At 38.8% G+C, this 15,010-nt stretch overlaps 1 protein-coding gene across 1 annotated transcript in view; it reads right to left on the minus strand.

The window, feature by feature from the left end:
• Window positions 1-15,010, minus strand: part of Lpp (LIM domain containing preferred translocation partner in lipoma) — a 619,705-nt gene that overhangs the window by 305,081 nt on the left and 299,614 nt on the right. The window contains exon 6 of the mRNA XM_005383241.2: window positions 12,692-12,814. Within this exon, the coding sequence (XP_005383298.1) occupies window positions 12,692-12,814 (123 nt within the window). The remainder of the gene's footprint in view (window positions 1-12,691; window positions 12,815-15,010) is intronic.

Genomic DNA, 15,010 nt, shown 5'->3' on the forward strand with positions numbered 1-15,010 from the left:
TTACATAAAAGCAATAACTCAGACAATTTAAAAATAAGCATCCAACTCCCAATACGATCTGCTAATATATATAGTGCTAACTATATGCCAAACACTCTTTTAAGTGCTTTACACGTGGTAACTCATTATAAACTACTGTTTAGATTACTAATGTCCCCATTGCAATCTGAGGAGGTAGATGTTATAAATATCTTCGTGACATAGATGAAAAAGCAGAGGCACAAAAACTTGAAGTTACTTATCTCAGGAGAAATCTATCAAGTGATACAGTTGAATCCAAAGTACTTTGGTCTTATCTATTATTTTAATTCTACAATGCATTGCTTCTTCAGTAGTTTTAAACCATGTAAAATGAGTTCTAACTTGAGCATGATGAATTTGGGTTCAAATTATCCTGAAAATCATAAATTTGACTCCTCAGTTTGCAGATATGACCTCTGGTTACATATAATAATTCCCATCAACTCCAACAGATACTTAAAACATCATCTTCTTTAGTGAAATAACAAAACCACAAAAGGAACACAAGTATAGTTTGTCTTCAATAGAGGGCAAAAGTCTTAACAATTCAAAGCTATGAAAGCTTATCTAATTCCATAAATCCAAGTAATAATATACAATCCGAGGGAGGGATATAATTAGCCATTAGATATGTTGGCTAATCATGAAAGTTCTGACCTTTTATGTTATTTCAAAGCATTGCATCTAGATAATCTAATCATGTTTTCTCTCTTGTAAGTTTTTAAGGAATGGCATGTTCTTTGAAAGTCTGACTAAGCAAAGTGTCCCTCAGCTCTGGCCTTCCTTGCTTCTGCTGCAACCCTTTTGGGTGCTCATCAGAGTTGTACTGGAACCCTTAACGGCTGTGTTCCAAGGTCACTGGCAATTCTTATCCATGGCAATTCTAACAAATGAGACACCTACACCAGCTATCATGCAAAAGGGCAGAGCCATGACTGAGGCAGAGTAGTGTGCTGTAGGCATAGAAACAATCACTTTGGGGGTCAGAAAGAGAATCAAGGTCATCTGTGCTCTCTTCCAAGTTTCATAGGGTAACAGAAAAGCCCAAGAATGAGAATTCTTATAATGTTAGAATCAAACAACCAGAAATCCCATCATTATTTGCATCATTTCTTCCATCTGTTGTTTGAATTCCTTTCCCAGCATTATTGCCAAATTCATTTGATAATGGTCCTGGTGAGGAGAAGAACAGTAATAGGGTTTACTGGGTAAAAGATAGTATTCACTCAGTAAACACAGATCCAGTATTCTTTGTGATCCTCAGGTCAGTTCTGAGATGTGTTATCAACTTAGAACACTGGTGTTTAGAGAGTTTAAATGCCTCACTTGGTAAATGCCAGAAAGTTACTTAAAATGCTCCTACTAAAAGACAACTTCCCATATTATAAGGTAGTCGACATTGAACTCCAGCTGCCACTAGTGTTAGAAAATTATTGACTTTATATTAGTAACGGCCTTCCTCAGTATCTAAATAGTGGTCTTGGCTCTTTAGAGCTACATAGAAGTCAAATTCTTCAGCTGATAATTCCTCCCAAACAGGAATAAGAGACCTAGAGCTTCTATGATCACATAGGGAGATTTCTTCATCTAGTTGTTCAAGTAGCATCCTTTATGTTCTTCCTTCTCAGGACTGACATTTGGTACTGTGATTATTAGTATACATTTCCCCCTAGTAGTTTATAAACCTTGGTTGCGACTGATTCCCTAGATCATCTGTATATTTAAGATAAGTTGCTCAATATAAAATTGTTTTATTTGTTTTTAAAAATTTTAGTTATGACATAATTCACATGCCATCAAACAACTCTTTAAAAATGCATAGTTTTAGTGGTTCATAGTATGTTCAAGGAATTGTGTAACCAATACCACATCTATTTTTTTTGTTGTTGTTGTTGTTTTCCAGTACCGGGAATCGAACTCACGACCTTGCGCTTGCCAGGTAGATGCTCTGCCACTGAGCTAAATCCCCGGCCCCCCAATGACACATCTAATTCCAGAATATTTTCATCATTTCCAAAAGATATCTGGTGACCACTAGCTGTCATTCCATTCTCTATTCTTTTCAGTCACTGGTAAACAATGATCGTTCTGTGCCTAGGATTTGCCTCTTCATAGAAAAAGAAGAATAAAATATGAGGCCTTTTCTGTCAGTGCCACATTGCTTGATTCTTATCCCTTTGTAATACATTTTGAAACGGGCAGTGTGAATGTTCTGTCTTTCCTCATCTTTTTCTAGATTGTTTTCCTGATTCTATGTCCCTTAGTTATAGGATCAGCTTGCCAGTTGGTGCAAGGAACCCATCTGGGATTCTGATAAGGACTACATCAAACCTTAAATCCAGCTATGGTGAGATCCACATATATCTTCCAAGAAATGAGCACAGGATATCTTTCCATGTAATGAGAATTTTTTAATACAAGTCAACAGAGGCTTCAGGCTGTATTTGTATTAAATGAATAAAAGAATATGTAAGTGAATAAAGCAATCAATGAACAAGAAAATCTAAACAACTCTTGAAAACACACACACACACACACACACACACAAAGCCACCTTCTGGAATCTCACCTTGCTTCTCAACAAGACCTACTTCACAAGTCAAATTTTTTAAGATAAAACTCAGTTACCATATATATACACATATATATGTATACACATATGTATATATATGTATATATATGTATATATATATATTCAGTCATAAATTCTCCCATTTCTTTCCCTTTGACCTATCTGATATGACCAATAATGGTAGAAAATTGATGGCCATGAATTGTCTATCCAGGAAGCGGTTCCAGCACAGCTGCAAACAGACCAACCTCAGTCTCCATGCCTCCCCACCCCCTGCTGGGTGTGAACTCTTATCCACAAGTGACTGTAATCCAGCCTTCCCTGTAAACAAAGTCAAACATGATTTTAGCTATACTCTACCCACTTGGTTAGAAAAGAAACTCTAAAACTAATAACAAATGCAACATTAAGTAATCCTGGATTCTGTTTATACAACTTGCTTCCTGGCTTTGAGTGCCTTGAGAAAATCAAGTTGTCACAAGCAGATTATTTGTGCTGCTTGTGTAAGATACTGGCACACACTCTTCACATTTTAAACACTGGGTCAAGGGGTACCAAAAATAATCTGTACAGAAGGGAGAAGACAAATCTTGGAAACTTCTTTTAACAAGGTAGAACTCCCTGGCAGTTAAAGAAAAAAAAAAAAAAAAAAAGGACATAATGATTCTGCAGTGTTTTATTTCATTTATTTCCCACAAAAGAAGCCTACATCAGAGGATCAGCTTGTTAACTTTTAAACCCTGTCAAAGAATTCAAGAAACTTACATTGGTCATTGTTTAGGAAATAGTAATGATCCCGTGGAAAGGATAAAGCAAGACTTGTACTTTATTTCTTATTTCACCCATGGTAAGAAACTGGATGTAATGTTGAATCATAACCCACGGCGACACCATCTTCTAATCAAAGTGCATTGCCTTCCAGTGATAAAAGGTAATGAAGGGAACTAGAGATTTGAGATTAACTAGTGAGGACAATTAGGTTGCTCTGAAATAAAATCATTCACCTCAGCTGTTCTACTTTATTAGTGTAAATATCTGCTTATTATAGAAAAATCAGAGAGCAGATGTAACTTTTTCATCCACTAAACTCCATCTCAATTCAGAATTGGACTCTCTTCATACTTCTAAGCAAAAGTCTAGCTTTGATGATAATATTCACTTCAGTATTCAGCAAACATAAACTTGTGTCCCTGTTACGTGCCAGGAAAAAATGATAATCTTGCCCCTAGGACTTCATTGTCCTTTTTGCTTGAATTTGAGGGATTCTGCAATTCATATTGTCCCTATAAGGTGTGTACCATGAGTAAAATGTCTAGAATGTTACTCTATACTTGAGTAATCTGTGATTCAGTAGAAGAAAGCACAGTGTGATGGACACAACGTCCTTGCGGGGCACAAAGCCGCAGGATGGCAATGATCAGGACCAGAGTCCAAAGCAAAGAGATGAATTTCCACAATGCGTAAGTGATCATGTCTGCACTTCCAGACAAACATTATAACTGCTGGATTAACGGCCACACGTGCCCAACTTGTATTTTTTATTTCAGTGCAATCGCAGTTTCCAGAACAAGCTTTATATCTGTAGTTAATATATCCACTGAAAGATAATGTCTGATTTCCCTGGTAATTTTCCACAGCACATCCAATACCTTTAGCGGTTAAACACCAATGTACCATTTTGCACAGGGGGCTAAGCAGCTCCTCACCATGCCAAATGGTGATATGTAGCACTGTTTATTAAACATCTCCAAGCTTCTGTCTAGAGCGATCATTATTATTATCATATTTGCTTGGCTATAAAGTTTATAAAATGGACATCAAAATGGACAAAACCACGACTATTGATTACCAGGGGTATAGCTTTTTCTCTCAAAACACATTAATGCTGTGTAATTTCTATGATTAACTTTAATCATTCTGATTAAAAAACATAGCTGCATTTGTATTTTGCTGTTTGTTTGTTTCTCAAATTTAAAAAAAAAAGAAAAGAAAACGACCATGGGATTTCAGAACCAGGCTACTACTGAAATAGATATTCAAACAGTGGGAGAGGAATAGAGAAAGAGGGAAACTAGTCCTGACAAGAACACTGTCTAATTTTGCAAATGTGATGTGTGCTTCTGCATGGACATGGGGCTAATTATTTCCACTAAGATGCTGTTGTAAAATAGAAACACTCAAGAGGCAGCTTTGTGCGTTTCTTTCTAAACCAAGGCTTGGATTGAGTGATTCAGTGTAATGTAATGCAATCATCTCGGAGCCAAAAAGCCATCAAGGTCCAGCAAACAAATTACAGTAAAAGGCTACCACTGGGCCCCTGGAGGAGGTACCACGGAAGTCACTCCACCTCCCAGGCTTCAGCAGAATGAATACTCTGTGATACTCTTCATCAGCTACGGCTTGGCTTCCACCTCTGCCATTGCGAGGAGCTGCTATATACCCAGAGCAGACTCTCACACTGGCACATAAGAAATGGGCGTTCTGTGCAAAAGTGCTACAGAACAGCAATGACACAAAGGGGAATGTTTAAAGACACTTTCATTCTGAAAATGTTACATTTCATGACCCTCAAAAGCTTAAAAACTGACTTTCTTAGTCACATGTGCCACAAAGACTAACACCACCTTTTAAGAAAAGAAATAAGAGGTATGGATGTTATTCAGATGTAATTAGATGCAATCTGAAAATAAATCACTTGTCATCAACCCTATGGCATGCAATTGAGTCAGCAAAGCACTCCTCCACCCCCACCTCATTGTTATTTAACTGTTGAGGTCCTCTGGCATGTACAGACTAATTCAAATTAATGAAGATCCTATAAATGTGGGCATTAAAAAGAATTCGATGTCTTTTTCCCTATAAAATGGTATTTTTTATTTCTTAATTTTTATTAGTACATCTTTGCAGTACATAATGATTATGTTCATCCTGGGAAGTTGGAACATGTTCTCAAATGGTATTTTGCACATTAATTTCACTGTATTTCAGTTAAAATCTTACCCATGACGCTTCTACAATATTTCAAATTTGCCATCAAGCTTAAAGAAAACCAAAATAAGCAGACAGTGCAGAGATACAAAGAAATCCATGTCTCAACAAATCTTGGTATGCTCCTAAATTCCATCAGAGGACACCATCCAGACCTAGTCATTTCATCAGTGATCCCCAGGTCTATCGCAGGTCTCACAAAGCCTAACCGAAAATCAGCAAAGTCCCCCGTCGTCTGCAGGGACAGTGTCTCATCTCTGAGTAACAGCATGTTGCAGCTTTCATCTCCCAGTAGCCTACATGTTTGTGTTGCGCTGAATAATATGAAATATTAAAAATTTAATTACTAATTAATCTCCCCTGCAGCTGCTCATGGCTTTTGCAAGCTAGAACACGGAGAGCAGGAGAGCAGATCATCCACGGCACCACAAGCCTCCACCCAGATTCCACTGCATCCAAGCCCGCAGGCCCATGAATTCCTAACAAAAAGCTTTCAGTACAACACATACAACGCTGAAATAATTTCGGATTACTGTACCTCTTAGAACATTGCTCTGGGAAGGAAGCCTAGTGTGGGAACCTTCAGATTGCAATTAGATGTAGCCCTACGACTACATAACACTTAAAGTCGGTTTCACATAGACTAAGAACTTATAATAATTTTTAACATGTTTTCAATGCTGAGGCTAAAGTTGTCACTTAACAGAATAAAGACCATTTGGAAAGGATCAGCTCAAAACTTCAAAGACTCCAGTCTTTAAAGCGAACTCCAGACACAGGGTAATAACCCCAAAATGAAACAGGAAGGATTGCAGGGACTGTTGCTATGAGCTGGAATGCAATTCCTGTAAAACCGAAACAACCAAGCACCGTTGTATCTCTGCACAGGGGGAGTACACTGTAGTTGCCAGGCCCGTTTTAGAAACACAGTAACAGCAAAGAGAAAGAATCTCAAACTGTTAGCATGGCCAAGTTTAAATCAAGGGAGCTTAGAGGTGACCTCAAGGCACTCAGAACACAGTGCTCTTCCTGTTGGTGAACTGGAGACAAAGCTACCAAAATATGCCCCATCCAATCCTACCCTGAGCCTGAAAATCTCTCCAGTGTTTTTCTATAACCAAATGACTTACCAAGTCTTCAATGTTGACCGCATTATTTTTTTTTTTCACATATTGAACAATTTTCTTTATCCAGGTGAGTTTTCTAGAAGTCAATTCAATTATGATATCATGTACCTACAGTTTCTGAGGATTTGTTATGGTTTGTGTCTGGGTGTCCCCCCCAAAGACACATGCAGCCATGAGGTGGGCTTGTAGAGTTTATGATTGATCCATGGTCCAGTGTTGGGATTATGGGTGTGAGTGCTCCACCCGCCCTGGGGGCGGGTAGTTAGCATTTGTAAGGAAGGGAAAGAGGCTGCTTGCAGCCACTCCTCCCTTTTGCTCTTGTTGATTTGCTGCCATGAACCTTTGCCCTCTGCCATGTGCTGCTCTGCCTTGGAGCCAGCCCTGTGTGGACTGAAACCTGCACAAACTGCAAGCTAAATAAACCTTTCCTTCCTTCATTTTGGGCATCAGGTATTTTGTGTCAGCCACTAGAGAAAAGTAACCAAGACAAGACCCCACAGGTTAAGAGTTCAATCCCACACACTGTCCTTACTTCAAAATCCATGGCAAATCATGAGCCACCAGGTCGCCCATATTTTGTCTGGCTTGCTCACAAACTGAAGAAACTAGCCTAACTGCCAGGTTTGAGGATTGGCTAGAATGGCTCCCCAAACTGAGAAAACACTTCCTTACACTTAGCAGTGCACTTCAAAGCTACGATAAAGGGTACAGATGAACAGAAGAGGTACTCAGAGGTAGATCTGGAAGGTTTCCAAATCCTTGTGCAGCTGAGATACGCCACTCTCCTAGCATATGGATATACTCACTGACTGACTGACAAGCTCTCAGAACACCATCTCTAGAGATTTTTATGGTGTCTATCACATAGGCACAGTCTATTATCAACTGCATCTCCAGGTCCTCTGTGCTTCCTAGATTATAAAGAGTAGAGCTGAAAGTTCAAAGGTTCTCATCATGACTGGGTCTTTTTGGTGACCAGTCCCCATGCAGGAACCCATGAAGAGTCATCTCATTATGACAAAAGATATCTGCCACTCAGAATAGCCAAGGATTAAGGAGTTCTCAGTCAGCAACCAAAGTGAAACAGAATAACACTGAAATAAAATATGCTCCCCTGTCCTGACATCCTTACTGCTTAGTGTATTAGCATGGTTTTAGAGTACCACATCAGGTAGGAACTGGAAGCAGAGGCATACATGTGTGTATGTACCATATGTACATATGTATGTAGTATATATGTATGTATGTACCTACGTCATTTCACAGTATCATAATAGTCTAAAGAAAATTTCATCTGATCTTCAAACCCAACTTAACTGAACAATTAGTAAACACCTAGATGTAAATCATTAATATATCTGAAAATCACTCCAAATCATTGTTACTAATTCCAACCCTACCAAACTCACTATGGGGACTAAAAGACAACCTTGTGCAAGAATTACAGCACTCTAGGATGAGCTCTGCAAAAACAAGGAGCCCATACCTGCTCCCTTGTCTTCTAAAACAAAAGAATTTCAGTGTAACACCCTGTGTAGCTTCTCCAAAGAATCCAAACTGTACTTGTACTAACAAATGATGTCCAATGGGTGGGGCTTACATACACACTAATTCAAGGGCATCATGCTGTCATACATTTTCTGTTTACTTTAGAGTTATGCTTTGATATATCCAATCCTTTGTTTCATTTCCAAGACATATTTTAAAGAATGTGCCAGAAGAGAGAAATAAACTAATTGTGATGTTAGATGGACCCAAACTTGGTTGCTGTTGTTATCCCAGAAAACCACTATGCAATGACTCAAGGCAAAAATGAAATCCTTCAGCTTGCTTCCAACTGAGACTTTCTGAATAATGATCTCACCCTCTCTGGGCCAAAACTTCCCATCTGTAAAGTAAGAGTTCAACCACAAGATCTGGGGAGGTTCACCAAATCTCTGATACTCTACAATCATGTTAGGTCTGCAATTCTGCCATGCCACATGTAAACACTGCATGCCTAAAACTATTCACTGATTTACATACTTTTAAATTCTTGGAAGTTAACTCCACTAAAATAGTTTAATTACAAAGCTCTTTGTAGTGTCATGGATGTATATTTACACATCTCATGAAAACTTTGCTAAAGCTATTACCCTAAACCCACTGCAGCCAGAAACACTGTCACTATCTTCCTTAAATCTCTCCTTACTGAGAGCTCTTGGGCAGAACAAGAGGTACATACTAAGGACATACTAAGGACATTTGATTTTTTAACATGTCATGCCACTTTCCAACTTACTTGGTTTATATTGCTATTAAAGTAAATTATTCTTCAAAGTATTCATTTTCAACATTCCTATACTTTCTCATTCCTGTTATTATAGCACCATGAATCCAAAGGCTTTCCCATAACACATGCATCCAGGTGAATGCAAATGCTTCCTGCTCTATAGTCTTCCCTGGCACTGAAAGATATAAAGGACAGTCTTGATATTTCTATATTTTATATATCAACCATTTTAACACATGATGAGTCACACGGTAGCATAAGTAACACACTGAGGCAATAATTTGTGTTGCTCTGAATTACATATGATCTTATCTCTTCTACACAATTAGGAATTACTGTAGAGCAATGTCAAGTTGACACCACCCTTAATAACTCCAATAACTAATTCACAGTAAGATCTCAGTACATGTTCAGTGAAAGAATAGAATATGAAGATATGGAATTAGGATATATTTCCCAAATAAACATATAGATAAATAAATGAACAGAGCTAGTGTTGGGAAATCTAGAAGTGGGAAACACTTCTTTAAAAAAAGGATGAAAATGCTTCAGAAAAGGCTACTTTCAAGAATTCACACATTGTTCAGAGTTGTTATGTGAATAGAGTTCTCTAGGACCGCTCATAGTACAAATATCCACATGTACATCATTTTTCCCCAGATCTCTGAGTCAAAGGAGCCTCTGAAAGGTGATTCAGAGACAGATTTGGGAAAACACATAACACAAGCTTGACTAATGAGAAATCTTATACCTACTGGCCTACTTCAGGGCGTCAGGTGATTCACTGGGTTTGAGTTTGAAATTTGCCTTGGTTCAAAAATAGAAACAACAAAGTTGGACATTAGCAGTCTACATTTCTAGGACTTCTCAAGTACATTTTAATTACAACACAACACAGTTTACTGTAGACATCATCTTCTCTTGGCACATATTTTTAATACTTTAAGTGTGTGATTATTATTCTTATGGCATATAATTATGTTAACCAATAAATACTAACACATCTAATTCAGCTACACAGAGGGAAATAATTCAGAAGGATGAGCTGTATCTCCTAATTAACTCTTGCTTTCCTAAATTAGAATAACCGACAAGAATAGTATGGATCATCCTTTAATTTCTGAGTGCAACGCGCACATGGAAAGTACATTTTATACTAATTATGAACTTATTCTATTTAGGGGTATTATAATTATCTTTAAATCTCCTAAACATTTTCCTTCTTATGAGAAGAAATGTTGATATTCAAGGAACACTATTACTCATATGACTGACTTCATCCCTTTCGTCAATGATAAAGTTTTTAAAAAATAGAACCTGACACCCTCAATCTGATTTTAGAAATTAAAGTCAGTCAAAGGCTTAAATTTAAGATTCAGTTGTGCTTACACAGTAGTTATATGGTCAAAGACAAGTCACTTGCCTGCTAAATCTTAGTCTCCCACCCATGAATAAGAAATCATTGCACCATCTGTACCTCAAAGATGAGAAAACTATACCTTAAGTAAGAATATACATGAAAGTGCTTCACTATCAATAAACTGTTGCCGAAGTACCAGTGATTATGAGATTGTATGCACAGTAAGATTGCTCAAACAATAACAGAACTGCTGAATAAACCCATTAAAATGTAGTGGTTTACAGGAGACATGTGTAGACATAGCCTTCAAGAATGAAAGCTATATTAAGTAAAAACCTCACGGCATTATCTCCTGCACATACATTAGGTTATAGAGTTTTAGCGAAAGGAAAATAAGATTAAACACAAACCCTTCTTTAAAAAATAAAGCAGCAGCACACAGAAGCATCTGAGCATACTGTGGCAGAGTCTGGGGGCAGTCAGTGGCCTTGCAGTCCTAAGGTACTTGCTCGCATAGAATTAGAAGATCACAGAACACTAAATAAGAAAGCAATCATGGCTTCCTGGACACTGTTTCTCAGACCTGAATGCATTCCCTTGTCTCATTCCAGAGATGGCCTTGCTTCCTGAGTTCCTTGTTCAGAATCCACTGTAGCTTCCCCCGTTTGCAACCTTTCAAGTACTCCCATTATGTGCAAAAAGCAGGCTGAAGTTTTCAGCAGATATACAGACTTTTCTGCAAGCTACCAGTAGGAAACCATGCAGTCTTTACTTCCAGCCTTCACCGGTCCAGTGCCAGGTGCTCACAATCTCAGTACAGCCTGGACCACGTTGTACTGTGTCTCAAGCCATTCTCCTCCTTTCTCTAAGGATCAAATTCCATCCACCCTCTGGCCAAGCATGCAGGCCTTCTGACCGGAACTGTCAGATTACATCACCTTCACAGAAGTATATTACTCTCTGCTTCCTACTTTGACCACGTCAGTTATAGTTTAACTTATACAATATTAGGGAGTATTGAGTGATGATGACGGAGTCTTCCAGGTTCCCCCTGTAGACCTTCTACTTTGCTGTTCCCATGCGTTCCCCCACAGGGTGTGCTCTACGCCCGCAGTTCAGGTCATAGTTACAGGAATGAATCACATTCTTACCACTAACAGGACTGGTAGAGACAGGGGCAGAGACAGGCAAGGAAGAGCTCAGATCTAGTATGTTTTGCCTTCTACCCTGCCACAGCTGCCAATCCCATGAGAACTGTAGGAAAGGAAACAAGAAAGCACTGCAAGCTTATGTACAATTAACTCTCACAACGACAGGCAGCAGAAAAGCAAGACTGCTTTTTTTTTTTTTTTAATTTGTGAAAAGAACCACTGTCAATACACCAGCTGCTGCTCAGGAATCGCAGTAAAACCCAGAGTAGAGTACACATGGTCACCTAGTCAAGCAACTGTCGCACCTGAGTCAAACAGCACAGTCACAAAAGTACTTGTCCAGTTATTTTGTATCTAAGGTTCTGATGGCTGTCTTCTGAGACATAGGACCCTGAATAGATTTTCTATGGCTCTCTTAGGACCCCCGGGCAGCAGGGAATGATCACCGGTAGTGAAATATCCACTTCCAAATGGCACGTAATGAACTAAGATATAGACAAATAATCAAGCTCCAAAGTAAACAAAAAACTGCAAAGAAAAGCTGTTCACAGGGTACTACTTGCCCTTAGAAACACAGAATAATTGCTGTCCCATCATTCTGATGAATCTGAGGAAAAACTGAGATATTCAAACTGCTGCTGCTGGTATAAACTATGAAAACCTTCAGAAAGAAAAGCAAAGAAAGTAGTCATTCTCCTCCATGTCAGGATCTACTGGTAAAAGTCTGAGGGTAGAAAACAGCTCCAAAGAAAATACCCATGAATGTGGCTCTTGTAGCATTGCTCATGACAACAACAGCAAAAGAATAGGAACCACCTCAGTACCCAACACAAGGACTATTCTTTACATAAGATCTTCACCTTAGACTCTTTCACCTTACCCTTAGTTATCTATCTTATCCTTAATTACTTCAAGTCATATCAGTGGGCATTTTAGCAATATATAACCAAATGTCCAAATAGACAAAGCTAGAAAAAGAATGGGGCAATGGAGTAAGAAGAGATTTAATCTGAATAAAATTTTCATACAACATTCTTTTAAAGGAAATCATTAATAAGATCAGTTTAAGACATTTCTGCCACTTAACCGGCACATGCTGATATTGCATAAGAAGTTAACTTAGACCAAGATCAAAGAAAGATGGAAACAGTACAATGTCCACGGCTGGTCACATGGAGAGCCACTTTGGACTGCACTAACCTGCAGAGCCCGAGGCTTGTAGGGAGAAGTAGACTCGAGGTCAGCTAAGATACTGGTCAAGGAGTCAATCTCAGCATCCAGGCTCGAGCGTCTCTCCTCAAGGGTCTTCCCTCCAGGATTTGCCTGTCAGAAACAACACACATGCATTAAACATAAATAACATTCCATTAAAAGAATTACAAATTCAAATTTCTTAAGTTACACTTTGGCTTTTTAAGTTCTTCTGCATGTCATTTTTAAATAAAAGCTTTTATTAAATTTCATTGGGTAGGCTGAGGTAGAATTAATTACCCTTTTTGACAAATAAAAAGACTGAAAAATACAGGGTACTCATTCTAAGGTCATACATATAATGAGATACTTCCTTGATGAAAGTACAAGTCAAAGAAAAGAAATGATTCCATCCCTGCAACAAAGGGGCAAAACCAACTGAGAGGATATTGCAGGACGGTTGCATATGGAAACCACTGGATAGAATGATGATATCTTCTTGGAGCAGCAGTAGAAAAGGAAGGGAGATGGATAGTCCAGAAAGAAAACTCAGCAGTGACTATTATCAATATACGTGAGGAAGACAGCAAAACCCCAGTAACTTATCCAAAGCATGAACTAGAAAGAGGCCACTCAGAGCTCTGGCCACGGAGATACAGAGAGAATATGCACAGTGAGCAATGATGATGACCCTGGGGTCTATGCATCTCCCAACTCAATGCCCATAGTACCTGTACTCTGAATCAGTAGGAAAGCAGAAGGCAAGCACACTACCACTGGAAACAGTGTAGAGTTAGGGAAAAACAAGCAAACAATTTTCCTAAAGGGTAAGGGGAGGAGATAGAAAGTGAGGTGGCCCCAGGATTGGAAACAGAGTGAAGCCAAGATAATCTGTGAAGCTGACAATGCAGTAACGATCATCTATGAATGATACAAAAGTCTCCTAAGACTCCATCAAGAAACCCACGTATATTTTAAGCAAGCCGAAGCTGAAATGAAATAATGGGTATTTACTGTAATGTTATTAACACCACTGGGCTTGTGAAAGAAGGACAAATATCAGGAGACTGTCCAATATCTGCAAGAGCTTAGAAGAGACATTAGCCAAGAAACTGGGGTATCTTTAGTAACAACAAACACAGGCTTTCCTGATGGACTAACATTAAATCTTACAACACGAGACAAACCTGTCCTTCTAGTGAATAGGTGACATCAGGCATCATATTAAGCCCACTAGTTCGTTGTGCCTAAGGCCTTGCTCACTGAGACACTTTCTCTGAGCCCAATTTAAGCGTGCATGTTAAAGCCCCTGAAGGGGACCTGCTGCATTAGCCAGTCTCTTGTGACTTCAGCCAGCATGATTTAATCCCTCCCTGATGTGATTTATTCCAGAGACATTGATAGAATCAGGCATCTAGGAAGCCGTGACCCAAACCCTGAAGCCAAACCTAGATTGCCACATTCCTCTTTAGCCATTTGGCCTCCTGGTCTGTGAACCGCCTTTCAACATGGGGACCTTTGATCACTTTATCTAAAGTAAACCACTCATGATTTTCTCTTTCTGGATACATTCCTCTGTGTCACTCTACTGTTTTACGCTGTTACTTTTCCAATAACATTTATCACTACCCCCTCTAAGAACTATATTTTATCTGCATTTGTCTGTTTAAGGCCACCCTCTCCCCTAGTATAATGTAAATTTTGTAAAGCAAAGACTGTGTTTTATTCTTTAGTGCTTCTTCAGAATCTTGCTCAGGGCCTGACCCATGTAAAGGTTCAATAAGTATTTTTAAGTCAATAGATTAATTAATAATGACTTTGTCATAGGTTAAGCCAATAACCATTTCCTCATCAATGCTTTTTGGGTGAAAGGAACTATTAGTGCAGAAGGAAGCCATGGATACTGCCACAGATGATACAGAAGGTAATCGGAAAGGCTGAGTGTCTGTGTGAACACATGTGTGTGCATGTAGGTGTGTGTATGTGTGTATACTGGGCTAGATGGCCTACATTTTAAGTACACGCTCCTGAAATTGTTTTTCCTCAGCTTCTTTGCTCCAGTCAAAGATAGAAAATTAATTGTACAATGAATAGGTCATATTTTTCTCAGGCTCTGAAGTATTTTGTCTTGCTAAACTTTTAAGGTCAGTGAGGCTTTGTCTGAGAAATAGATTTCTTCTAAGTCTCAATGCTTCTATCATAGGACATTGCACCTTTGTGCAATCCACCCCTAGTATCACAGAAAATGGCATCCATCCCCAGTATCACAAAAAAAGGAAAGAAGAGGGGAAGGGAGAGGAGGGGAATGGAGGGGAGGGGAGGGAAGGG

Source organism: Chinchilla lanigera, unplaced genomic scaffold, assembly GCF_000276665.1.
Source record: "Chinchilla lanigera isolate Chin_1 unplaced genomic scaffold, ChiLan1.0 scaffold00019, whole genome shotgun sequence".
Classification (NCBI taxonomy): domain Eukaryota; kingdom Metazoa; phylum Chordata; class Mammalia; order Rodentia; family Chinchillidae; genus Chinchilla; species Chinchilla lanigera.